General features: G+C 29.1%; 3 protein-coding genes and 1 long non-coding RNA gene across 7 annotated transcripts in view; 2 read left to right on the top strand and 2 right to left on the bottom strand.

Annotated features, from left to right (window-relative positions):
* Positions 1 to 630: 630 nt before the first annotated feature.
* LOC136085564 (uncharacterized) lies at positions 631 to 1,956 on the bottom strand. The gene is made up of 2 exons (XM_065806884.1): positions 1,474 to 1,956; positions 631 to 1,356 (listed from the first exon to the last, which is right to left on the bottom strand). The coding sequence occupies exons 1-2, from the start codon at positions 1,954 to 1,956 to the stop codon at positions 631 to 633; spliced, it is 1,209 nt and encodes a 402-aa protein (XP_065662956.1).
* Positions 1,957 to 4,595: 2,639 nt separating this feature from the next.
* LOC136085563 (zinc finger MYM-type protein 5-like) lies at positions 4,596 to 5,084 on the top strand. Its single transcript, XM_065806883.1, has one exon. It carries the CDS (start codon positions 4,596 to 4,598, stop codon positions 5,082 to 5,084), a length of 489 nt encoding a protein of 162 aa, XP_065662955.1.
* Positions 5,085 to 12,185: 7,101 nt separating this feature from the next.
* On the top strand, positions 12,186 to 19,632 carry LOC124810933 (uncharacterized). The gene is made up of 3 exons (XR_010641102.1): positions 12,186 to 12,633; positions 12,854 to 12,962; positions 19,083 to 19,632. It is a non-coding gene; the product is annotated as an uncharacterized LOC124810933 (long non-coding RNA).
* Positions 19,633 to 21,685: 2,053 nt separating this feature from the next.
* Positions 21,686 to 25,888, bottom strand: part of LOC100208140 (nuclear valosin-containing protein-like) — a 47,496-nt gene continuing 43,293 nt past the window's right edge. For all 4 annotated transcript variants that reach the window (XM_065806013.1, XM_065806014.1, XM_065806012.1 and 1 more), the window contains exons 24-26: positions 22,506 to 22,582; positions 22,095 to 22,392; positions 21,686 to 21,926 (exon numbers count right to left, since the gene is read on the bottom strand). In XM_065806013.1, coding sequence (XP_065662085.1) covers positions 21,879 to 21,926; positions 22,095 to 22,392; positions 22,506 to 22,582 — 423 coding nt within the window. In that variant the 3' untranslated portion in view covers positions 21,686 to 21,878. The remainder of the gene's footprint in view (positions 21,927 to 22,094; positions 22,393 to 22,505; positions 22,583 to 25,888) is intronic.

Genomic DNA, 25,888 nt, shown 5'->3' with positions numbered 1-25,888 from the left:
CAATAAAATAAAGTTACAAGATAAAAACTCTTTACTTGACAAAAATATAAATATCGTTAGTGGTCAAATATATTCAAAACTAAAATATAAAGCTATCTTATGAAGCCATCAAAAACCAAGCATTCAAAAATAAAGAAATATGTCATCAATTTTAAAAATTATTTCTTTTAGTTTTTTTTTAAATACTGGATAACTCCATTCATGAGTAAAATCAAAATTTTTTAAGACTATTTTGTTCCATAAAAATGCTCCACGGAATGGAATGCAGGATTTGCCGATATTTGTTTTACATTTTGGTTGTCGTATAAAATTATTATTTCGGAGTATATATTTGTTTTTTTCTTTACATGAATATAAATCACTAAAAGAAACTGGACATAAATTAATTTTACATTTAAACATAAAACAAAGAACGTTGAAAATATTAACCTCATAAATATTTAAGAATTAATAATTGTTCATGTTAAATAAAAGAGGCTTTGCATGAGTAAAACGATCTTTTAAATTTATAAAACGTGCTACATGCTTCTGTTGACAATGGAGAGGTTTTAACTTACTTTTGTGCGTACTCCCCCACGCGACATTGCCATAACTAATATGACAGTGTATCAAAGAGTAATATAACTTAATTTAAGTATGTCTCATTAAAATACTTCTTGATTTATAAAGAATTCCAATACTTTTGGATATTTTATGGCATAAGTTATCGATATGGTACTTCCACGAAAGATTTTCATCTATAATGATACCTAAAAAATTTGTGTACGTGATTCTTTTTATAGGAATGTTATCAAGAATAAGCACAGGCATTTTGCATGGTAGAATATGCTTTTTTGAAACTGGATGAAAGAGAATATATTTGGTTTTTTCAATGTTTAGCGAAAGTTTATTTGATTTGAACCAGTCTGAATTTTTTTTCAGTTCAATATTCATATCATGAAACAAATGATTGATGTTTTTGTTGGATAGAAAAAGATTGGTATTATCCGCAAACATTATTGTCATTAAGTTAGAGGCTCTATATAGATCATTTATATAAATAAGAAATAATAGTGGTCCAAGTATACCCTGTGGAACTCCACAGGCTATTTCTAAAACATTTGAAGGGGTAGGTTCATCAATGTAAACAAATTGTTTACGATTTTTTAAGTAGTTTTTTAATAATGTCAAGACTTCACCGGTGATACCATATTGTTTCAGTTTTTTTATGAGAATGTCGTGATTAATGGTATCAAAGGCTTTAGATAAGTCTATAAAAACGCCTAAAGTAAACTGTGATTCTTCAAAGGAATTTGTAATGCATCGAGTGAGTTGAATTACTGCGTGTTCAGTTGAGTTATTCTTTTTAAAACCATACTGATTGTTATAAAGTATATTATTAACAGAGAGATGATTAAATATTTTGTTAAATAAAATTCTTTCAAATATTTTAGAAAAAACAGAAAGAACTGAGATTGGACGATAATTATTTACATTTTTTAGTTCACCTCCTTTGAATATAGGAGTAACTTTAGCTACTTTCAGTTGTTCAGGAAAAATTCCCTGATTTATTGAACATTTAAAAACCTTAAATAAAATATCTTTTATGTTGTTATATGAACTAATGACTATGTTTCCACTGATGTCGTCTGGACCTACTGCTTTATTAGATTTTAGCATTTTAAAGGCACTTCCAAATTCTAAAAATGATACTTCGAAAGCATTTAAATTTGTTTTAAGTGGAAAAACACAATTAATTATAGGGTTTAGCATGTCTGGAATGTTTTTAGATAAATTTGGGCCAACAGATACAAAAAATTTATTTAACTCACTAGCTATTTCTTTTGGGTCATCAACATTATTACCATTAATTTTTAAACTTTTAGGCAAAGAACACGATTTTAATTTGCGATTACCTGTAATTTCTGCTAAAATTTGCCACGTGCGTTTTGAATTAAACTTATGCTTTTCTAACATATTTAAATAATAATTTTTTTTTGCAGCTTTTTTTTGACTTTCGAATTGTTTAGCGTATTTTTTGTATAAAATTTTGCTTTCATCTGTTTTTGTTTTTAAGTATTTTACATACAGTTTTTGTTTTATTTTAGAAGACTTCCTTATGTCCTTATTTATCCACGGTGACTTTAAACTTTTATTAGATTTACATATTTCTTTTTTTGGAAAATTTGCGTCGTAGATATCAAAAAAGGTTTTGTAAAATGTGTCATAGACTATGTTTTGCTTTTAAAGTCGATATTTGTCCATCTAATTAAGGATAACTGTTCATTAAATGATTTTAAACTTGTTTCATTAAAAAAACGTTTGGTAAAAATTTGTTTTTGTTGTGGTAGTAATTTAGGGACAATATTTATTGAGAAGAAAATCGGGAAATGGTCAGAAATTTTTTATAATACCAATTTTAAGAAATTTATTGAAAATATCAGTAGTTATAATGTTATCAATTATAGAAGCTGACGAAGCTGTCACTCTTGTTGGTCTGCTAATTAATGGAACCGCACCGTTTTGAAATAAATTATCATAAAATTTTTTTATGTTGTTATTAGTGTGATATTCAAAACAGTTTAAATTTACGTCACCTATGAAATAGTGAAACTTTTTTTCCTTTAAATCTTTTTTTAAAATGTCATTACACAAAAATGATGCGAGGCTTTCGGTTTTACCAGATGGCGGGCAATAACAGCAACTTAAAAGTATATTTTTAGAATTACCGGTTTTAATTTCTATTGTTAAAACCTCAATATTGTCGTCAGAGATACTCATATCAGGTCTAATAATGAAACACATGTTTTCTTTTATATAAATAAGTACACCACCGCCGCGTTTTTTTGCTTTTGTCCCGCGCGTTTTTTTGCATATGGGCCCAGAACGGAGGTAAAAACCTGCGTCATTTTAAATACAAACCTGGTGGTAGAAGGGATGGCAGAGAATTCAGAAATTCAGTTATTAACAACTATAAATATACTTATTAATAAGTTTATACAGATTCACTTAGCTGAATCTATATACACTTATTGATAGGTGTATGTATAGTGTGTATGTATATATTTATTAAGTTGATACTTTTATAAAATCTTTTTGTATATTAATTTTTGTATAAAGTTTGATTTTTTTATGAAAAATTTGTGTTTTATATAAATACTATTTATTATTACAAAAAAATAATACTCAAGTTTTAACCCACCCTACCAGGTGTGAGAGGTGTAGAGCTTCCAAATAATACCCTCTTGCACTCTTTTTACGTGTTTATCCCTAAAACCTTTTTTTCTTTTGATACTAAATTGCATGCATTTAGATATGAAGATACAAGTTAATAATCTTGATATTGGGTCAGAGAGTGCGCCCGAAGCCAAAAGGACTTAAGCCTATCAACCTAAAGTATCCGAATCCTATTTGGTGGTACTCTGTTAGAATATATTAAAAAATACAAATAATGATTATAAATTTCAATTAAATAATAATATTTTCTTTTAAAAAATTTACATTTTTCAATATAATAAAAAGTTTTGTAGACTCCCCTCTAGCGCTCTTCGTTCATCCTTTGTATATACATATTGCACTTTGTTAGACCTATCTTTTGATACCATGTTGTAAGTATTTTGATAAGAATTGACCAAGTTATGACGTTTTAAGTTAAAAAACCTCAAATTTGATGCAAGTTTCTTCAAGAAATCCATATATAAAAAATTCGGTACTCAAAATGCCATAACTTTTTGTAGAATTGTTGAGTTTGATAACTTTTTCACCTTTAAAATACTGAATTGAAAACCTTTTCAATGATATATAAAAATCTAGTGTTTGATTAATTTAAAATTTCCATGTATTCATGTACCTAGTATTTAAGGATATATATATATATATATATATATATATATATATATATATATATATATATATATATATATATATATATATATATATATATATATATATAAAATATATATATATATATATATATATATATATATATATATATATATATATATATATATATATATATATATATATATATATACAGAGCCGTACCAAGGACGGGGCCGGCCGGGCCGCGGCCTGAGGCGCCAAAATTGGGAGGGCGCAAACTTTAATAAATTAAAAAAACAATAATCAGTTTATGAAACTAATTTTCACGGCATCGCTGCTGTTGAACAGAAAATTAATTAAAATTCCGCCTCTTGACACAAACTCTTAAATATTAAAGCTCATATACTGAACAAAAAAGCGCCCTATAACACTAATATACCTTTGATAACTTTTGAGCATTATAATTCTATTATGAGTCGAACCCAAAAGTTATCTGGTGCTGAATTTAAGAAGAAAAGAAAACAGCGCCAAGAAAGTGACGAGAAACTACAAAACTGTTTCAAAAAGTGGTTGTTAACAAACTCAGTGGAGAAACAAATTATTTCAGAGGATATTTGTATTGAAATTAATGACAGTTCAACAGATCCTATAATTGACTTTAATTGAGTTCAGATCATCATTTGGATTTAATTGAAGAGGAGATTTTCATCAGCCAAAGTCAAGAAAAATTTTGGGCAACTGATTCAGAACCAACCAGGGAAGATGAAAATGCCTAGCTTTCAGGCCCAGCTAAAATGGACGAGGATGAACTTCATTCAGAAATCTCAGAAATTCCAGTGGCCTCGGAAGAAAATTTTCAACATAGGGATCCAGCAACATGGCCTAAAATAACTGACAAAACAAGATGCTTTTTGATTGAGCATAGGTCAGAGCAAGACAAAAGAGAATTTTTCCCAAACACGCTGTGTGATTTTGACAACAGAATGCGACACTTCAGCTCAAAATGGTATCAAAAAATTCATCCCAATGGTAAAAAATCTTTTCGCACTTGGCTGCAGTACAGCAATAAAAAAGATTCTTTATTTTGCTTTTGCTGTTTGTTATTTTTAACAACAAAAACCAACAATTTCTTAGAAATTTCTAAAGGGTTTTGTGACTGGAAAAAACTAAACCCAAGAATTCCTGAGCATGAAAACAACAATGAACACCAAAGATGCTATTCTGATCGGAAAACTCTTGAAAAAAACCTCAAGGAAGGAAACACCCTGAATTCTGATCTGTAGAGAGTTATTAGTGGAGAGATGAAAAGGCGGAGAGATATCTTAAAAGTGATTGTTGATGCAATTTTTTTCTGTGCCAAGAACAATCTTGCCCTTCGGGGAATAACAGAAGACATTGGTCAACAAAACAGTGGCATTTTTCTGAGCTTAATTGAGTTGATTAGCCATTATTATCCTTTAGTGGCTGAACACATTGCGTCCGTTAAAGCAAAAAAAACCACAACATCCTACTTTTAGAAGCAATTGCACCATTGCACAGACAAATCAAAGATGATCTTCAAGTTTTGGAATCCATTATCTACAATCCAATGACAAATGCTGTCACAGTTAGCAGTGCAAAAGAACTTCTCATTCATATTGATTACAGTTTTTTGTGTTTGTTGGATTTCTGGTGTCAAATTCTTTCTCTAATTGACCGGGAAAACAAACTGCTTCAGTCAAAAACCATTTCAATTGACATTGCCGTAAAAAAAAATGAAATGGTTGAAGGCTTTCATTCAGAATTTTTGAGATGTTGGGGTGGACAATATTATCAAAGATGCCACAGAAAAAGCTAACCAGAGCGAAATTGATGGTGGCTTTCCAATTAAGAGGAGGCGCAAAGTGAAGCAAATAGCACTTTATGAAGCTGAAGATGACTCTCACCTTCTCACAGCAGAAACAGAATTCGGATCTCAGTGCAACCTTGTGTTTGACAGCATTATTACACAAATAGAGTGGCGGTTTGAGGCTGATGTCTGCTGTATCCTCTGATTTTGGCTACCTCAGTGGGCATTCACTCTCTAAAAGTTCAGTGGATGAACTCAAGAAAAAAGCTGCAAATTTATCTCAAATTGACAAGGCAGATTTAGATTCTTCCGATTTCCAGTCAGAAATGGCAAGCTTTAAATATCAAGCTGCCGCAATGATGGACAACTTTGAAAAATCTAGCCCGATTGACATTTTGAAGTTTTATTTATATATATGCGCGCTGTTTTTTAATTTTTTAGATTTTACGAACTTTGACGTTTTCTAGGATATATTGGAAAAATAGATGGATTATAGGATGGTTCAAGGATCACGAGTTTTTACCAATTCAGCCATTAAACAGATTCAAGAAGCTCATCAGCACGTTCATATTATAGGGGACAACGCTCCATATTATCAGCACTGGTGTGAAAGTTGAATGCTGTTTTGGAATTTGTTTGCAATATCCCTTTACAAATAAAACCAAAAAATTTTATAAAGGTTATTGTACCTCGCTTCGCTTCGCAAAATTGCCTTTCTACAAAATGATCTTTGGGTATACGATGAAATGTGAAATTATAATGAGGAAAATGATTCCAAAGCACCTACGAGAAGTTTTGTAGGAGAAATAAAAATAGTGACTCAAATATTTTTATAAATATTTAACTTATCAAAGAATAAAAACATAGATAGTCAAAAAGTAGCAACAAATAAATGCTTTTTTATTGATAATGTAAATGAACAACTCAATCTAAAAAAAAGTATTATCTTGTGAAATAAAAATAGCATTAAAAAAAATAGAAATGCTCTAATTAAATAATCTTTAAAATTGTGTTTATCAAAATTTGTGTAATAATATGTAATATTGTCAATACTTTTTGTAAATTTTTATTTTAACGTCAAAATACTTTTGTTATTTTTTTGGCTTTTCTGGTACTTCAAGTTCTGGTACTTCAAGTTTTCTGAAAATATGAGAAGACCTCACTCCAAATATGAGCTTTAGTGACTCAGTTGGTCACTTGGTATATAATAATATTGATATTGTACAACGCTAAGTGTAAAAAGCAAGAGAAAAAATTAAAGTTTTGTTTTGTATCAATAGTTGTATCCTAAAAATGTACTTATTAACCTTTAAGTTTTTTGAAACTTTATTAATTTAAATTCTAAAACTGCATTATCCTCATAATTTCAAATTAGAATTAAATGATTTTGTGACAATATTTGCAAAATGATGTCTCTAGTTAGGATATTAGAGTGTAGTTAGGTCAGTTTCATCAGTCGTCTTTTCCTCTCTTTTACTAAAACTCAAAAAATAAATAGGTTTATTTAGCCGAAATTAATTGTTTATATTATAAACTTGATAAATGCAAAAAACTATTTCTCTCATTTTTATATCGAACCAAATAGCCACGCTCTTCCTGTCACTTCAATAATACAATTCAGCTCAAACTGAGGGACAATTTTTTGCAAAGCATCCTTATTTTACATAAATATAAACATATAATTGTTTGGAGTATGCTTCGTGTCTAGAGGTTAGCTATCTCAAATTCTTGCTCTACCGCTGACTTACTAACTCCTGTGACTTAATTATTTTATTATTTAAATGCTGTGGCTATTGCTCTTGACAAATCTTGACAAAGCTTTTGACAAAGTTTGGGTAGCTGATTTTCTTCATAAATTTGCTTCGTATGATGCATCTGGTAAAATTTTTGAGATTTCAAAATCAAGTTGTTTCTCTTTGACCGCTTTTTTAAAGTCATCTTTGAAGGCCAACACTCTTCTTCATTTCCGGAAACTTCTGGGGTGCCTCACTGTTTTCTCCTTAATTCTGTTTTGTTTCTTATTTACTTTTTTTTTTTTTTGTTAGTTTGGTGCCCCAAGAAAACCTTACGGTCTTGTCACAGAGCACCGCGGAAATGCATTTAACCAGGAAGTTCACGCCTCCTTCCTTACCGTGACGCGAAAGTATGTCCTAAGCTCGTTTCGAGCCTGGATCTCCTGCTTATAAAGCATGCGTTCTAACCACTGCGCCACAGCCGCAACACTTTAATAATCTTCCTGATAATCTTACATCCAAATTAGTTTTTTTGCTTGAAAGTCTTCTCTTTCAATTGCTTTAAATAGACAGCCAATCTTGAATTTGGTATCACTACTGTAACAGATTGGAGCTTGCAGTGGCTTGTGAATTGTAATTCCAACAAAACTAGGTATTTACTGCAAACAACAATTGCAATACTCTCAACATTCCTATACTAATAAATGGTAATTTTCTCACTGAGTCCACTTCTTTATGTCTCCTTGCATTATTGTTTAAGGTGACCTTTCATAGAAACCATGTATACGATCAATTGCTAAGTTAGCATATCTGCTAAGGTTGCTTCTCTTTATTGTGCTCGCCATTTTCTTACTCCTGATTCTCTACCTCTGCTAATTTTATTTTTGTCTCTGTGTGCAATACTGTTGTCTTATTTGATTGGTTCTTCTAATGATGCTCTTTCACTTCTAGACAAAATCCAAAAACATATTGTAAACGTAATTGGAACCGCTCTGTCTGCCAACCTTGAACCTCTCTTCCACCGTTGTAAAGCTGCTCTTTCTCTTTTATATATATACTATCATGGTGGCTGCTCAAAGGAGCTATCAACTCTAGTTCCATCAACTAAAATTTATTCTCGTTTGATTCTTTTTTCAGCAACTTCTCATTTTTATTATCGAATCTGTCCCTCCGTTTTCTTAAAACTTTTTTTCGTCTAGTTATTTCTGCGCACTTCAACCCTTTGGAACTCTCTCCCGTCTACACGTTTTTCTGATTCATACAGCCTACAACTTTTTAAACTTCTGTCAACCTTTTTGTTGCTCCATAACTATTTTTTTTTTTTTTTTTTTTCTAGTAACTCCTAACTTAATAGTGGTTGGTTGCAGCCTTGTTGTGAATCAGAATTAAAAACAACACTTTGTAAAATAAGTTTTATTTGATTTATTTTTTACAGGTAAGAAAAGATTGACTAAATCACCAGTTTACATAATGTTAAGAAACACAAGTATGTTAGTACTATTATTTTTAGCAAGATAATATTAAGTTATACTTGATTCAATTGTTGAAAGTTGTTTTGAAATAAAACTTTATACAGCCTTAAAATTGAAGAAAAAAAAGGTTTTGAAGTCTTTGTTTCTCTTAAAACTGTTTATGATGTAAATGCTTGACATATTAGTGACCTCATAGCTCAGATGATTAGAGCGTCAAACGAAATCTTAGAACCTGTAAGGTTGTGTAAAATGAGTTCGAATCCGGACATCGTCAACTTACCGTTTGAGCAGTGCTTCGATACGCAAAAATTTTGTTCAATAACGTTACTTTGGATTAGTCTTTATGAGTTTGTATTTGTGAAATTTATGAATTTGTAGCTATGTACTTTATGAATTTGTAGCTGTTCCTATGTTAAGCCAGTAATATCTTTCGATATAAGAGCATTTATTAGAAAAATGTAGCATGAAATTCAAATTAAAAAAAAAGATTTCACTAGGAATAAAGTAAAAGATTTCACTAGGAATAAAGTTTCATATAATCAGATTCCGACTCACAAAGTGGATGTAACACCAAGTCCCATTTAGTGTTATATCAGAAGAAACATCCAAGGCAGTGAATAAAAACCTATACAAGACACTGAAAAAGCTTGATTTAGTATTGATTTAACAAATTTATATAAAAATATAAAATTTTATAATGAAACAATAGTTCATCATAAACTTATAATAGGTGTCATAGTACAATATTTTATGTTATAGTACTCAATATCTAATTCTTAGCTCTATATTGTTGTATCTATTTTTACTTAAAAATAGATATAGCATTAATGAAAACATGTCTAACACCTGATTGTAGTGCATAATTTAAAAATCAAAAAACTACTGAGGATTCCTGCAGATCAACGGACTAATATATTGAGTTGAGCGTGATGCACAGACTCACTACGGTGCGGAGCCCTCTGTGAGCGCTTTTAGGCCGTCGTGAATTTTTCATCAAATGAGGTTATCAAGATGATCTTAATCATGAAACTCTACGAAATACGTTTTGTCGCAATTTTTATTTGTCTTGATCTGCTAACAAGGATTTGTCATACTGAGTAGGTTAAGGTCAAAGCCATGGTTGCACGCGTTATTGACCTTCCAAACGGGTGCAAAGTTGTAAACAAAATCTTTTGACTTTTTCTTTTTTATATTATTTTGTTTGTAATTTGCATTGTTTTGAGTGTACGCGTGATGTATTTGGGATGTTAGTATAGAAATAACCTCATAAAAACAAAATCAGCTGAAACTCTGCATAGTTTTCTATTTTGTTAAGCGTTTTTTTTTTTTTAATAAATAAAGCTCTTCAATTCCCTTTAAATGTGCTGCAGTTAAAGGTACAAATACTAGTGGAATAACTATAAAGTTGTTTCATTCTGTTGTTTTCAGACGACAAAAATAGGTATGTACTTAAATGCCTAGTAGGTATAATATACTTGTTGGTATGATATCTGATTTGAGTTTATAATCATTATTTTTACTTCTATTTATTTTAAAATTGTTACCAATGTTGCTTATAGGGCTCCGGACCAATAAGTAATATTGGTAAGAAAGGAGACGTGAACTTCATAGTTAAATCCTATTCCCCGGTGCTCTGTCACAAGACCGTCAGGACTACTGATAGCGCCTTAATAACTATGTAAATAAATTGAACGCTAATCAATGTACAAATAAGTAGTTTATATAAAAATTTAAAAAAACAAAAATGTTTAGCAGTGGGATTCTCTATTTTAGAAAAGGAGATATTGATGGAAAATTTTTTGACTTTCATTTGTATAGCAATAATTTTGAAAGTTCAATGTATTATTTAACAAACAATGAGAGGAAGCGTCTTCTTTATAATGCCATTCCCACTGTATTTAATGTTCCAAATATAGTCTCATTTCATCACATTCGAAGGTAGACAAATACAATTTTATCCATTTTGCACTAAAACTAACGGATAGACATATGCAGGAGCATTTTGAAAAATGAAAGTTAATCTAAACACTCAAAAATGATTAGTATACAGTAATTGTGTCAGGAGCTTCTCTGGGAAGGGTTTTGTTGTGTTTGCAAATTTCGTTTCAACCAAAATTGTTTAGAAATTTGTTTTTGGAACTATTTGGAGCAAAGGAGGTTGGTACTACTGACCGACTGTTAGGCAGTTTACCAGAACGCTTTATCTTTGGCAGCTTACCAGAATACCATATTATATAGAGCTAGCTTTTAATGCCGTTGTCATTAGAAACTGGCGCTCTTATAGCAATTGCCTTATAGAAACAGATTTTAGTGTTGTATTGGATATACATTATTTATTTAAATGTGCATTTTTCTAAAATGAACAAAAGAAACTAGCTTAACAAGATTTTTTTAAACTAAACAACGTTTGTTTTTTGATGACAAAAAGATAACAATGATGATAATAATAATCATTTAGATTTCCTGTTACAATTTTTATGAGAAAAAACTATTGTATAAGCGCATACGGGTAGCTTGTTAATAAAAATTTTCTTTCTGTGTCAACAGTGTGAGGTTGTGCTTAATCGTAAAACAATGGATATTACAATAGGTAATAAGCATGGTTCGGGGGCCAATAACTTAAACGGAGGCTATTTGTTTAGAGTTCAAACAAATACCCAATTTTTTTCACCAGATTCCATATTGATGTCATTGATTTGTTAAATGGAAGCAGTACTCATGGAATTTATTGAAAATTGGTTTAATACTGCTAACTTAGCTTTTAAGTTATATTCTAAAGAGCGGAATTACTTTCTGGCTCTTTATATAAAGATCATTTTTTAATACGCTATTTTGTTGAGAAAAATAAAAATTCACATATTCCTCATAACAAGAATTTCTTATTTTATTAAGATGAGCAACGGTGATTTGTGTCCACGATTAGAGATGTGCCGGAACCAGTCCGAGTCCGGGTCCGGGTTCGAATCCAAGTCCATATTAAAAAGTTGGAAGAAAAGCTTGAGAAATCTCTAGTGCTGAATTGTTTTTACAAAATAACGCTGGTTAGATTGCGCTAATTAAGTTTGCTTAAATACATCAAGTTTCTTTATATAAACAACTATATTTACACTCGAGGTAACAAATTCAAATTACGCAAGCTAACGGTAAACTCGAAGTCCGAGTTTACTCATTAATTTCAAAAAACCATTTATTGAATCTTCTAATAAATAAATTTGAATTAGATTTTTAAAAATTAAAGCATTTTTTAAAACCAGTTTTAAATTATATATTGAAACAATAAGAGTAACTGTATTAACTAAGAACTAATTGAATATTTATAACTTTTTATAAGTTATACAACATTAGAAAAAATACACGCCATATTATAAATTATTTTTACTGCAAAAAAATACAATGTATTAGGCAAAGAAATAATCAAACAATAAAAACAAAAACTATGTTTTGGAAACTAAGATTCGAATATATTTTAATTATATTTGGTTTTAATTTTTTTTTGGGTGTGAGCGAAAACAAGTTTTCGTCTTCGATAAATTATAACGATGGAAAATCAAAAGTTTCTTTTGTTTCGATGAAAAGGATAAATAACACACGTTTAGTAACTAACTCTCCTTTGATGAATATAAACGTAGTGCATCAGTCGTTATGTTTGCAAAAGTGCGTCCAAACAACTTTTTGCACATCATACAATATCTTTGTAGACAATCAAAAGACGTTTCAATGCCAGTTGTTATCAGAAAACAAATATTCTTTTCCTAATTTAATTCAGCATAGTGATGGATGGCTTCACGCAAGTATTCAGGTAAAATATTCAGATATACAGTTCAAAAATAAAATGATTTAAAAATTGGTTTAAATTTTTAAAATATACTGATATATAATAAAAATATATTTAAAAAATGGGAGGGGGAGGACACACGCGCCTTTTGACACCCCTCCCCCTCCCTCCCCGCTCCAATCCCTCCTTCTCCCCCTGGTATCGTCAACCATGCATTTGTAACTTTTTAATTTTGTTTGTTTAGAGTATTCCTTGCGAAAGATCGCCTTGTAAAAACAACAGCACGTGCATACCAATGTATGCGGAAAACAGCTATTATTGCAACTGTTCTGTCAATCACCAAGGTCTTTTTTGTAAGTTTTTTAAAAGATATAACATTATATATTTAAAATGTTTCTAATACAAACTATATATTTAAAATATTTCTAAATAAATTCGTAGTTAAGTTTAAGAATATTTGTTATATATTGAAAAGAGATTGATAATTATATTAATTATTTCAAATTCAGTCAAATTAATTGTTGTTTAAATTTTTTCAATCAATTTAAACAAATTAAATACCATGTTATGATTTAATTTAATAAAAGATAGTAATACAAAATTGTTTGCTATATAAGTTTTGAACGGGGTGAATAGTTAGATAAAGAGTTAAGTGAGGCAATTAGATAACTATAATTAACTATTATTTCAAATTATTATTTTTTCTTAATTCGCTACAACAGTACTGTGCAAAAAAAAGTAGCACCAAAGAAATTTTTTAAAAAATGTACATTTAAATAAGTATAAGTAAATATTATTGAGTTTTTATTAAATTAAACTATGATATTGTTTTAAATAAAGTTATGTTTATTTATTTTAGGTAATGATTTTGTTAATAATATAATTTCGGTACTAATAAAATGCCAAAAATAAAAATAAATGACAGAAATTGTATCATTGTTTTACATGAAAAGGGCTATAGTCAAGTTAAAATACCCAAACGTGTGAATTGTTTGCGAGCTTCAGTTCAAAAAATAGTTAAAAAATATAATGAAACTGGTGATGAATTGGATAAAAAGAAGTCTGGTCGCCCCAAGAAGTTAAGCCTACATGATTATCAGTTTTTAAAAATAACAGCGCCACAAAATCGCAAGAAAGTAAGCGCAGAACTAGTTCAAGATCTTAAAAGAGCTAGTGGAACTTTAGTACATGCATCTACTGTGCGACGATTTTTAATAAAATCTGGATTAAAAGGCTGTGTAGCCATTAAAAAACCATTACTTCGCAAAGGTAATAAAAAAAAAAGATAAAAGTTCGCCAGAGAGCACAAAGAGTAGCAAAAAAATCAATGGGACAAGGTACTGTTTACAGACAAATCTAAATTTCAAATATTTGAGACGAATAGACGTCAGTATGTTAGGCGAAGAAAGGGAGAGGCATTGAAGGAGCCATGTCTATCATCAACTATCAAACATGGTGGAGGGAATATTCAAGTTTGGGGGTGTATTTCAATAAAAGTGATTGAGGGCATTGTTAGAATAACAGAAAAGCTTACAGATGATAAATATAAAAATATTTTACATAATCATACTGTGCCTTCTGGATAATAACTGATTGGGGATTATTTTGTCCTACAACAGGATAACAATCCCAAACACACTTTCAAATTAGTTAAAAATTGTTTGTCAAATCTGGAAGCGGAGGAGTGCTTCAAACCATGCCTTGGCCTTCTCAGAGCGCTGATTTGAATATAATCGAACATGTTTGGGACTACTTAGACAGAAAGAAGATGGAAAGGTTGCCAAAGAATGTAAATGAGATTTGTAAAGTTCTAAAAAAAGAATGGTATAATATCCCCACCATATTTATTGAAAACCTGTATAAATAAAAGATTCCAAGATGTTATTGTAAATAAAGGTGGTCGCACTAAATATTAAGTCTTTATGTATACTCATAAATTTAAATGTTTTTAATAAAACTTGTATTATATTACACAATTTAATAAAAAATATGTTTGTACCTATATTTTCGTTTTAATTTCATTTTGTTTGACATCTTATCTTGAATATATTAAAAATCTCTTAAGTGCTACTTTCTCTTGCACAGTACTGTATTTTTTCATTTAAAAGCTATAGCTATCTACTAGCAAGCTATGCATGCATATATTATTGTATAAAATATATATAGTATAATATATATATTATACTATATTATTTATTATTTAAAATATTTATTATTAAAAATGATATAGTATTATTTTAAATATATTAATAAAATATTATTAAAATATATATAGTATAATATATATATATATATATTGTACTATATTTATATATTATATACATATATATATATATATATATATATATATATATATATATATATATATATATATATATATATATATATATATATATATATATATATATAGGGGAGAATGGGGAGAAACGAAAATTTTTTTTTCGGGTAATTGCAATATCTTTTTTATTTGATGTATTAACTGAACCAAACAAGTTTTTACGAATAAACCTTCTTTTTAGGCACTGATTCAATCCCCTTAGGTTTCCAGCCAATTATAACTAAATATATAAGTGTTTGCTTTTAGAGAAACCGTGCCATTGGAGAAAAGTGGTACAAATGGGAGTAAAAATGAAACAAATGAATTAAAAACAACATTTTAACACAAATTATTTAATAAAAACAGATAAAATCATAAAATCATCTAATCGACATAAAAATGTTCAAGAGCTTTCACCAATCGAAATAATCAGATGGCGACGGGAAAAAGCGGGGCATAAATATTTCTTTTTTCTGTCCCACTTCACCCCAATGTAAACCCTTTTTTGAGATACCTTTCAAAATTTAAGCTTCTATCGCACGCAGGGAAATAAAGCAATTTCTGCTAAATAGAGGGCAAGAAATTTAATTGTTTACATTAACTAACAGTAATTAGGCACCACTCCTATTTAGAAATTTCAGGCTGTCCCACTTCTCTCGCGTCCCACTTCTCCCCACTCTCCCCTATATATAACATGATATATATAATATAATACAATAATCTGCAATGAGAATAAAATTAAATTTCTCATGAAGTCTGTCTAGCAGACTTTAGCAGATGCCTATTCGGCGACAATAAACTTGCCATATCGATTCTTGAACTCGTTGACACTTCTTGAGTCGATAACTTGATTTGGCAACTTATTTCATAAGAATGCAATCTTGTTTGTAAAGAAGTAATCTAGCTTGGTTTCTTGTGAATTGTCTTGACAGTCTTAATTTAGAGCCTCTAAGATTACTTGCAGGTCCTTGTGCTAAAAGGGAATGTGGTATGGCATCGATATGAAACCAATTTATTTCATTAAACCCCTTGAATGCTTTAAAATATTGTATATGTCCCCTCGTTGCCTTCTTTGTTCTAGAGTTTGTAGATTGAGATAAGTTATACGGGCTTTGTAATCTAAATTTGTTATAGCTGGAACCAATTTAGTGCTCTTTTCTGGACGGCTTCTAGAGCCCTTATGTCTTTCATTTGAAAAGGATTCCAAACAGATGCACAGTATTCCAAATGAGGTTGAACAAAGGTTGTAAAAAATCTAACAAAAATAGGCCCTGTCCTAGATTTGAATGTTTGCTTAAGCATACCTATGATTATATTTGCTTTATTTGTTGCATGTCTAGTGTGGTAGTTCCATTTTAGTTTATTGTTAAAAATTACGCTAAGATTTTGCTCAATTTTTGTTGTTTCAAAGTTAAGATCAGCTCCAGTATCGTCTTTCAGAGTGAAGTAACAGTTATCTAGATTTTTGCTTGGTTTTTCAACGAATTTTATAATTTTACATTTCTCAATATTGAAGGACATCTCCCATAGCTTGGACCAGTCTATGAGGGCGTCAAGGTCATTTTGAACTGATATGATATCCATATTGTTTTTGATCGTAGCAACGAGCTGACTATCATCTGCAAAAAGCTTACAAAAGTTCTTGACTATTTCTATTATGTCATTTATATATATCAAAAACAGTAGTGGTCTAATAACCAATCCTTGTGGTACCCCACTTGATACCTTCGCCCTGTCAGTATACACACCACCCAAGACTACTCTATGTCGTCTACTTTTTAAAAAATCAGAAATTCAAGCAAATAATTTTACATCAAACCCATTGCCATTAAGTTTTATATTTAGTAGTTCGTGGCTTACTCTGTCAAAAGCTTTGGAAAAGTCCAGTAAGATTAGGACAGCCATAAAATTATGATTTAGTGTCTCTGTAATTACATCTAACACCTCTTAGAGGTTCATGGCACAAGATTTGCCACTAACAAATCCATGTTGGTGAATAGATAGTATTCTCTAACTAATCTCTCCATGATCTTACTTGGAATTGAAGTCAACGAGATTGGACGGTAAATTATTGGTTCAAGTTTACATCCTTTCTTGAAGATAGGTGAGATATTTGCATCTTTCCATAGCGAGGGAACAATACCTGTTTCAAAAGATTTCATAGATATATAAGATAATGGAAAACTCAGGTTTTTATAACATTTTGAAAGAACAATAGGATGTAACTGGTCTACTCCAGGCAGTTTTGATTTGTCTAAGCTGCACAGTAGAGTGGCTACTTCAGTATTACTAAATAGAGTTTTACTGTTAACATAAGATATAGTTTGAGTGTTTGGTTTAAAATCTGGCATTAATGTTTTGTTATGGGTCTGAGTAAAGGCTTTTATTAGTTTTTGTTTGTTGATGTAGGAGTATAAATATATATATATATATATATATATATATATATATATATATATATATATATATATATATATATATATATATATATAATATAGTATATATTATAGTATACAATAGTCTAAAAAATAGTTATTCAAATAAATTTTTATATTCTAATAAATATTAGTTTAAATAAATACAACAAAAATATTTTTTCTTATCAAAATTATTTGAATAATTTATTTATTTGAATACTTTTATTATTTTAATACTTTTATTTAAATTTTTTAACTCTAGTCCCAAACCTAATCCCAAATCTAATCCCAAATCTAATCCCAAATCAGATTAATGTAAGAAGTTTAATTCATAGATCCATAAAATTTAAATGAGCTGGTTTATTTTGTACTTTTCAGTATTTACTTCAAAAAATTAAATTGTGACAAAAAGTTTGCAGCATTTGAAAATCGAGAATTAAATGTTATTTTTTTAATTTTAGATTTCTAAAGAACTGTGTGAATATATTGTGTGAATTTTAGATTTCTGAAGAACTGTGTGAATTGAATACCCAAATATAAAAAAAAAAAATTAAAGTTTTTATATTCAAAAAGTGCATTTTTTCCTTCATATGTAAAGTTTTGAATTTCTAAACAAAACTTTAGGAAACTCAAATTTTAGAGTTTGTTATGAATATTAAGTGGTTAAATTCAGAAATGAATCTTGAATTAAAGAAAGTAAATGATGGATTAAAGACTAACAAACGCTGAGAAAACGCAATATACTTTGTATATACCACAATCAGAAAAACGCTAGAAAAAACCTTTTGTTAAAACTATATAGGGTAATATGATATAGGGAAGATATCAACCGAAAAGACTTTTAAAAAAAATGTTTGTTTACAAAAACCTGCTTAACAAATTATTTATAGTAAAACAACCACGCTCAATATTTTATGAAAGACGTAAAAATAACATGAAAAAATTTTTAAATACACCTCATAGATAGAACTTAAAGTTTTGTTGTTGTTGTTGTTGTTTTTCTAGTAATTAGAGTGCTCAAAAAAGACCTAACTGTCCAATTGCAGAGCATCACAAAAGAACCTTTAATGAGGAAGTTTATTCCGCTTTTCTTGCAATGTTGTAAGTACAATCTGCCCTAAAAAAAAGAATGGGACGAGATGATTAAGAAAAACATATTAACATAAAACAAATTGACAGTTAGACAGCGTATGTATTCTTCTTCCTCAAGATAAATGTATTCATTTTAGAAAATTTACTGTATTTTTATATTTTTTCATTCAAAGAGTTATAATATATTATAGCTATATATTGTATAGCTGCAAAGATACGTCGTTTTTACCGCTTTATTACATTTTTTGAAGAAACGTTCTTCGTCGTAACATTATTTTTAATATACCGCGTAATTATTCAATCAACATTTAAGAGTGTAATCCACTTCGATTACAGCTTACAAATCATACAAACTACATTTCAAATTTTCCTTTTTCAACCCAAAGACGCCCTATCAACTTACCGCTAAAATAATTATACCACGGTTTTAAATGATATTTGCTTTGTTAACCCTTCAGATAATCTATTATACGTCTTTTCTATTTTATATTTTCTTATAAGATTAAAAAAAAAAAATACAATTTTATATTTGAATGTAATATTTTAGTAATTTTTTGAAATTTACCATTAACATGACTTATTTCAAATACGCATGGAACACTTTTTACAAGGTAATGTTGATGAAACTTTTTTTTTTTGGTTTTTAGGTGAAAATTCTACTTTATCTGGAAGTGGGAAGTAAAAGATTGTTAAAAATAACTCTAAACATAAAGCTTGACATGCAAAAATTTATCCAAGAGTGAATTGTAAAACCTTCTAACTTGGAAAGCGTCAAAGAATTGCAGGGCCGACAACACGGGGGGAGGGGGCACGTACCCCTCCCCTCTTTTTTCTAAAGGACCTTTTTTTTTTTAGAAAATTTCAGATAGAGAGGACTTTTTTTAGAAATTGACAATAGTGCCCCTCCACTTCGAAACCCGTGTCGTCGGCCATATTTTGAAACTTTTGTAAAAAATGTATTATTTGTTTTAAACTGCTTTTTGTTTGTTATCATTTATTTTAAACTATTAGACTATTTAAAACCATTATTTTTTTTTAAATTTTATTTATTTACATTAAACAAATGTAAAACAATAAAATTCAACTTAAAAGCTAACAAGGAATAATAAATAAAAGTTGTACTTTTAATAATTTTATAGTTATTATTATAGAGATTTAGTTAGTAAAGATTTAGTTAATAACGTCCATTAATAATTACTTTTAGTTTATTTTTATTTATTTAATAGAGACGAATACATTATAAATTTAATAAGGGACATTTTGATTCATTTTTAATTGCTTAAGTGAGCAGTCGTGTCGCAGTGGTAGTGCACTTGACTCAGAAACAAAGGATCCGTGGTTCAAACCTAACTTCTGGGCAAGTTTTGCGACATGGATTAAGAATGAGTTGGTTAAGAATGAGGTGTTAATTACTATCAACTTGTAAAAAAATGTTTCCACGAAAAAAAGACCTTTTTATTGGATCAAAATCATCATTAAATTATATATATAATTATAATATATAATGAAAATATTGTACAATGATAAAAATCTGATAGAGTGCAATACTCTACTAAAATAAGGTTGAAATATTGTTCGAAACTTTCCTTAAGCAAAGAAAATTTTTTAAAAATACCTGTCTAAGTATAATCGAGTAAACTACTAACAAGTAAATGTGAGGAATTATTGTGAGGTTGTTTTGGTCGGTTTTAATTGGTACGATGGCTTAGAGTAAGTTTTATTCCGTAATTAATCAGATTAGCAAGTTTTTAAACTTAGTACAAATATTTTTTTAGGTGATTTTTATGAATTACCTAGTTATAAATAAAGTATAAAATAAATAGAATTGACATCGCTCATCAGAATTTTCAGATCTCTTTTGTTCAAAATCCAAAAAAAACAATTTTGTTTAAAACACTTTGTTTAATATCTGGATATTGAACAAACCAATACCTTAATTGAATACGTGTGTATATGTTTATTTAATTAAAGTTGTGAAAATTTTTAAAAATGTAGTAATAGACATTATTATAATAAAACTAGGCTCCTACGAATCAATTCGGTTCAATTCGCGAATCGATTGCTGCTTCGATTCGAAAAAAATTATTCGAATTTTTTGAATCATTTCTTAAGCTTGGTTTCCAACAATTGTAGAAATTTCGTGTTGATTTTGTTTTATGTATATAGAATTAAATACATAAAACAAATAAATTTCAATTAGTTTACGACTTAATTGTAATAAATCAAATAATTCTAATTAATTTACTTGAATGACTATTAAACACAATCAGCGTTAGGGATTTTAAAATCGATTACAAAAAAAAATCTATATATTGTCCGCATATTGAAAAAATAAGAATTGTTTCAAAAACACAGACAAAAAAAATGTTTTCTTGAAATTAAAGGAATAACTATTTTTAAAGTTTATTATCTCCATATCTTTTTGAGTTTTAATAAGTATAAATTTTTTTTAAATATATAAAGTTTTTAGATAAAATAAAGTTTAGATAAAAAAATAATATATAATTAAATAGAAAAAATAATAATTGCAAAAGTAAGGCTAACAAAATGGAGGTAGCTCCCTAACTCCATCACCAAGAAAAAGTCTATTTGCATGAATGAGGAAAGATGGTCCCAGGATTCGACATATCTTTGGCGTGATAAATTTAATAACATAAAAAAAATTCAATTGCACGTAGTGAAGTATAAATCAGCAAACAAAAAATTATATAAAATTAATTTTAAAAATGTAATTAAAAGAAGCAAGCATAAACTAAACCATATGAATAAATAAGAAAAATAAAATTCAACTGAAGTTAATTTATTTGGGGAAACTTATTCTTTTTAATTTTAAAAGAAATTTTTGGCAAAAAATTTCATACACACTGTTTAGTTTGACCAGAAAAAATTGTCTACACATACTGTTGATTCAAACAAGCAAAAACTTTTTATGCATACAAAATTCTAAAACCAGCAATACTCATTTTTAAATATTAATTGAAAATAAGAAAAACTTTCTTCCATTTATTTCAAAACCTATGGGTGTATCCCACTAAAAGGATTTTTTGTAACATAATATCAAGCTCATATATCTACTTCGTGGGTTTTCTTTTTATTAAAAAAACATATTGAAATATATAATTAATGTATTAGAGCCTGGACATTACCAAAGCGCACATTAGCAGGAGGAGAGGTTGAAAATTCTGTAAAAATGTAGGACATTCTATTACTGTGGACACCACAAGCACGATAAAAAAGAAGCTAACCAATCCAATGAAAGATACTTTAACATTTGTATACAAAAAAACATTGATATTTTACTTATAGAAATCATAAACTGTTCTTTATTTTACCTTTCACGCATTTTTCTTCATAATATCGCAATACAACTCTATACGAGGTAAATACAACTCTAGACGAGGTAAAACTTTAAAAAACAACTCGAATTTTTTTTTCTTTTTTTTTCACTTTCGTACATTTTTCTTTTTCATATCGTCATACCATATTCGATCCTAAACAAAAAATCTCTCAATCATCTGAAGCTCAATCCATTGGTTTTGTTGAATTCTTATAAATATAATTCGTTCAAAATTTTTACAAACACAAGCGTAGACGCACACATGAAAAAACTTAGAGATTCAACACACTATAAATGAAATAATCTTAAAAAAAGGACTTACTGCTCCTGAAACTGAAGGTTTAACTTTTTCAAATGCTGTTTCAAAATGAGCTCGAGATACAAGAATCTTTTTGGTTTCTTCAGTTTTGGAAGTGTTGATGGGGTGCGACGGCAAAAAGGTATTACTATCGCTAACATCGCTTGTTTTTTTCTCTTCAACACCGTAACCATTGCTTAAAACATCACTACCTGTTGATGGATTTGAGACAGATGTAGAACTAGTTTTAAAACTATTTTTCATGAACTCTTTTAAGGCAGTAACGGAAGCTTCACGTACAAGTGCGCTCAAATCGGCTCCACTGCAACCATAATTCAAAAAACTTGTACTCGTTTTAATGCATATTGCGTAACATAAACACTTACACATACAAAAAAAATCTGTACATAAAAGTATATAAAAATATATACACACCTGAATCCTTCGCACCTCTGATCTGAAGCAATCACTTCAATAGTAACATCATCAGCCATCTTTGGCTTTGTTCCGTTCTTTAGATAAAAATAAAATATTTATATTACTTACAAATACATTACATTCGATTCCAATTAAATTTTATTTATTTTAAAAGTTATTAAACAAATGGTGAATGGTGAAATATTTCAGGGCCATTAGCCCATACATTGATTTAACTTACAAGTTTACTTGTGCTGTGAAGTTTTCTTTATGTTAGATATCCTTATACTTTGAATTAGATTCATATCTGATTAATTTCTAGATCATGGAAGTATGGAAGTTTTTTTATTTGTTTTAAAAGTTTTCACCGGCTCTTAAAGATCTAGGCTGAATATAAAAAAGTGAGTTAAAAACAACGACCTAATAAAATGTGTGAAGTAGAAAAATGCTGTTTAACTTGATTTGCTTTAAACAGTGAGTGGTCTTTGCTTCAAACAGTAGGTGGTCTTTGGTCTATTGAACATGCTTGTTTTAATTATTCAAAAGTGATTTCTTCATTGGTTAGTAGAAACAAAACCTGATTTGGTAAGATAGCAATTTGCAACTGTCTTATTTTTACTTAAAATAGCAAATTGATTTGGTGGGTTTGATTGATTATGATTTGGCGGCAATTTTTTCATCTTTTTATTGAAGTTTTACTTGTGAAGTTGTCTTATCTTACTTGTGAAGTTGTTTTATCTTCCTTGTGAAGTTGTAATGATTGTGGTGGAGTATTTGTATACAAAGCAGCACCAACATTGTTCGTATACCAAGCAGCATCAAGACACTTAATGTTTTTTATATTTATTTTAAACAGATTTTGTATTTTGTGATAAACAAATTAAGGTTTAAGTAAGAGGAATCAAGCTGAAGCTTTATAAAACCAAATGCAATTTCCTGGATGGAGATTATTAAGGGAGTAGGTAGGTTGCAGTCAGTAAGCACTATTTTGTGCCATCACAAAAAACTTTATTTAGGACTGAAATTGGCTCAACTTCTTGTTGAAAATTGGTCATAATAGCATCTGCACAATTCGATTAATTTAGTGCAAGAAAAAAAAAATGACTAGCAACCAGCTGAGAAGTACATCAAAGCATAATAATGTTAGGGTTTTTAATAGTTATTTATATTGCTATCTTACCCAAGTAGATTTTTTTCTCTCACAAACTAAGGTTAAGTCACTATTGAATAATCAAAAAACCAAGCATCTTCAACAGACTGAGGATCACCTATATTTGATTATTGTTTGAATGTTAAATACCATAATTCTATAGCACAAATTTCATTAGATTTTTAACCCTTTTTGTCATATGTAGTCCAGATCTTTCAAAAGTTGAATTACTAACTCAAAAGCACAGTTTTGAGCCAGAACATGCCACTTAATATAATAATACAACAACACAATAATATAATAATGCAATAATATAATATAATTATTATAATTATAAAATAATATAAATATATAGTAATTAAATAAATACAAAAAATTAATAATAATTAAAAAAATGAATACACCAAAAAAAGAACTGCTTATTATAAAATTTGCGGAGAAAAAAAAATTAAAAAATTTAAGTTTAAAGAATGCTTTATTAAAGTTAATAACCATTTGCAATTAAGGATATAGTTAATAACCATTTGTAATTAATAATACCATTTGCAACTGAATGAGCTTGTATCACATAATACTTGACAAAACAACTCATTAGATACTAACTAACAGCCATAAAAATGTTTCAGTGTAGAAACTACTTCCCCATTCACAAGAACCTTCGACCATTGCAGCATATTATTTGTAATTTATTATTACTTAAGCTCATCTATTTTATTACATGCTCCAGTACTTCACAATAAAAAAAAGATTTAATCTTTAGCAATTGGAAACTAGCCTCCAAAAAACTTTTTTTTTTAAAAGCATTTCAAAAGAACTCCCAATATGACTACTCATGCCTAATATAAGGCTTTTTCTTGTATATATGATGCAGCAAATTAAAAAAATTTATTTTCTAGAGAGAAAGATTTAGTGGATACAGTCAGTTCTACCCAGTTTTATTTTTTTGTAAAGTCAAATGTTATGATTCCAATGCACTACTAGCAAAACTGATGGATCTTTTGAACAATTTTTTAGCTCTGTTTTTGTCACCAAAAATGGTATTGCTCTAATTTTGGATTTACCATCACACAAAGATTCCCTAAATAATTTAATATTTTCTTACAATAATATGAGATAACTAAAAATTTTAAAAAATTCAAAACTATATAACTTATTAATGTAATAACTTGAAAAGTACAAAAAACGTCTAAATAAAATTATAAGTTTTTCATTCTATGACAAAAAACAGTGTTCATTCTTGTAAATGTCTGCTGGCTGATCTGAGCACATTTCAATTTTCTTGATCAAAGACTTTATATGTTTTTAAAGATTTTACTGTAAAACAATCTTTTAAATTCAGACCAAAATCTTCAATTTAATGTAATTCTATCACATTAGCAGGGCTATGCACTTTTCCTATAAATTCAAAATTTTTGGATTTTAGATAGTCATGTGTTAGTCAGGTAAGGTTCAGGATCATCTTGATCACCCTGTTACTGGTATAATATAAGTACTACCTGTACTACCTACCCTATGCCCTGCTGCTTTGTAGGGTTTGCTTTTTTTAGGCAAAAGCTAGCAGAAAGTTTCCAATTTAGGATGACAAATGCTGGATCTTCTTGACTCATTGCATGGGTTTTCCTTATGTCTCTTTTTTTATGACTAGGTAACTCATTTTATTATCTCCTGATGAGGGGGCAACTTTAGAACTCGGTTTTATGGCTCTGAGGCCAGCTGGTAGTCAGGTTTCCAGAACACTGTGCTAGCTCTCAGAGAGGCTGATTCCATCAACAGCTGAAAAGTATCTTAACAGTGAAAAGTATCTTAACAGCTGAAAAGTATCTTAACAGACTTAAGAGTCTTAACAGTGCCATAATGCGCATGGACTATGTCCCTGTTTGTACTTTTGGTGTGTATTGTTGAAGACACAATTGAAGCCCTTTGTTACAGCTTAGGGTTTATTAGTAGTAATGAAGCAATTACTTGGACTGTTAGAGAGTGTACTGAGTGCTATCTGTGCTTCAAGTCAAGTTCTTTTAGCAGTTTAAAAAATGACTAAAGTATAAAAACTATAAAACACAAAAAACTATCTTCATCACCAAGTACTTTAAATCTACCATTCACTAATATTCATGGCCTTCGAAGTGACTTTTCTCCTATTGAGTCTTATCTTTTGCAAAATTCACCAGATTAACTTGGTCTTTGTGAGAATAATTTGAGTTCAGCTTTCTTATCTTGTGATCTTATTGTTGATGGGTATCTTCCTTTGATT

The sequence above is a fragment of the Hydra vulgaris genome, chromosome 09 (assembly GCF_038396675.1).
Source record: "Hydra vulgaris chromosome 09, alternate assembly HydraT2T_AEP".
NCBI classification, from domain to species: Eukaryota; Metazoa; Cnidaria; class Hydrozoa; order Anthoathecata; family Hydridae; genus Hydra; species Hydra vulgaris.
Note: the sequence above shows the minus strand (reverse complement) of the source record. Positions and strands in the feature narration are given on the sequence as shown.

What these genes read in the sequence shown, in the direction of transcription:
- LOC136085564 (XM_065806884.1), bottom strand. Translation starts at nt 1,956, where the DNA reads ATGTTAGAAAAGCATAAGTTTAATTCAAAACGCACGTGGCAAATTTTA. An exon ending in AAGGAGGTGAACTAAAAAAT is followed by an intron (nt 1,357 to 1,473) that starts GTAAATAATTAT and finishes TATAACAATCAG; the next exon opens with TATGGTTTTAAAAAGAATAA.
- LOC136085563 (XM_065806883.1), top strand. Translation starts at nt 4,596, where the DNA reads ATGGACGAGGATGAACTTCATTCAGAAATCTCAGAAATTCCAGTGGCC.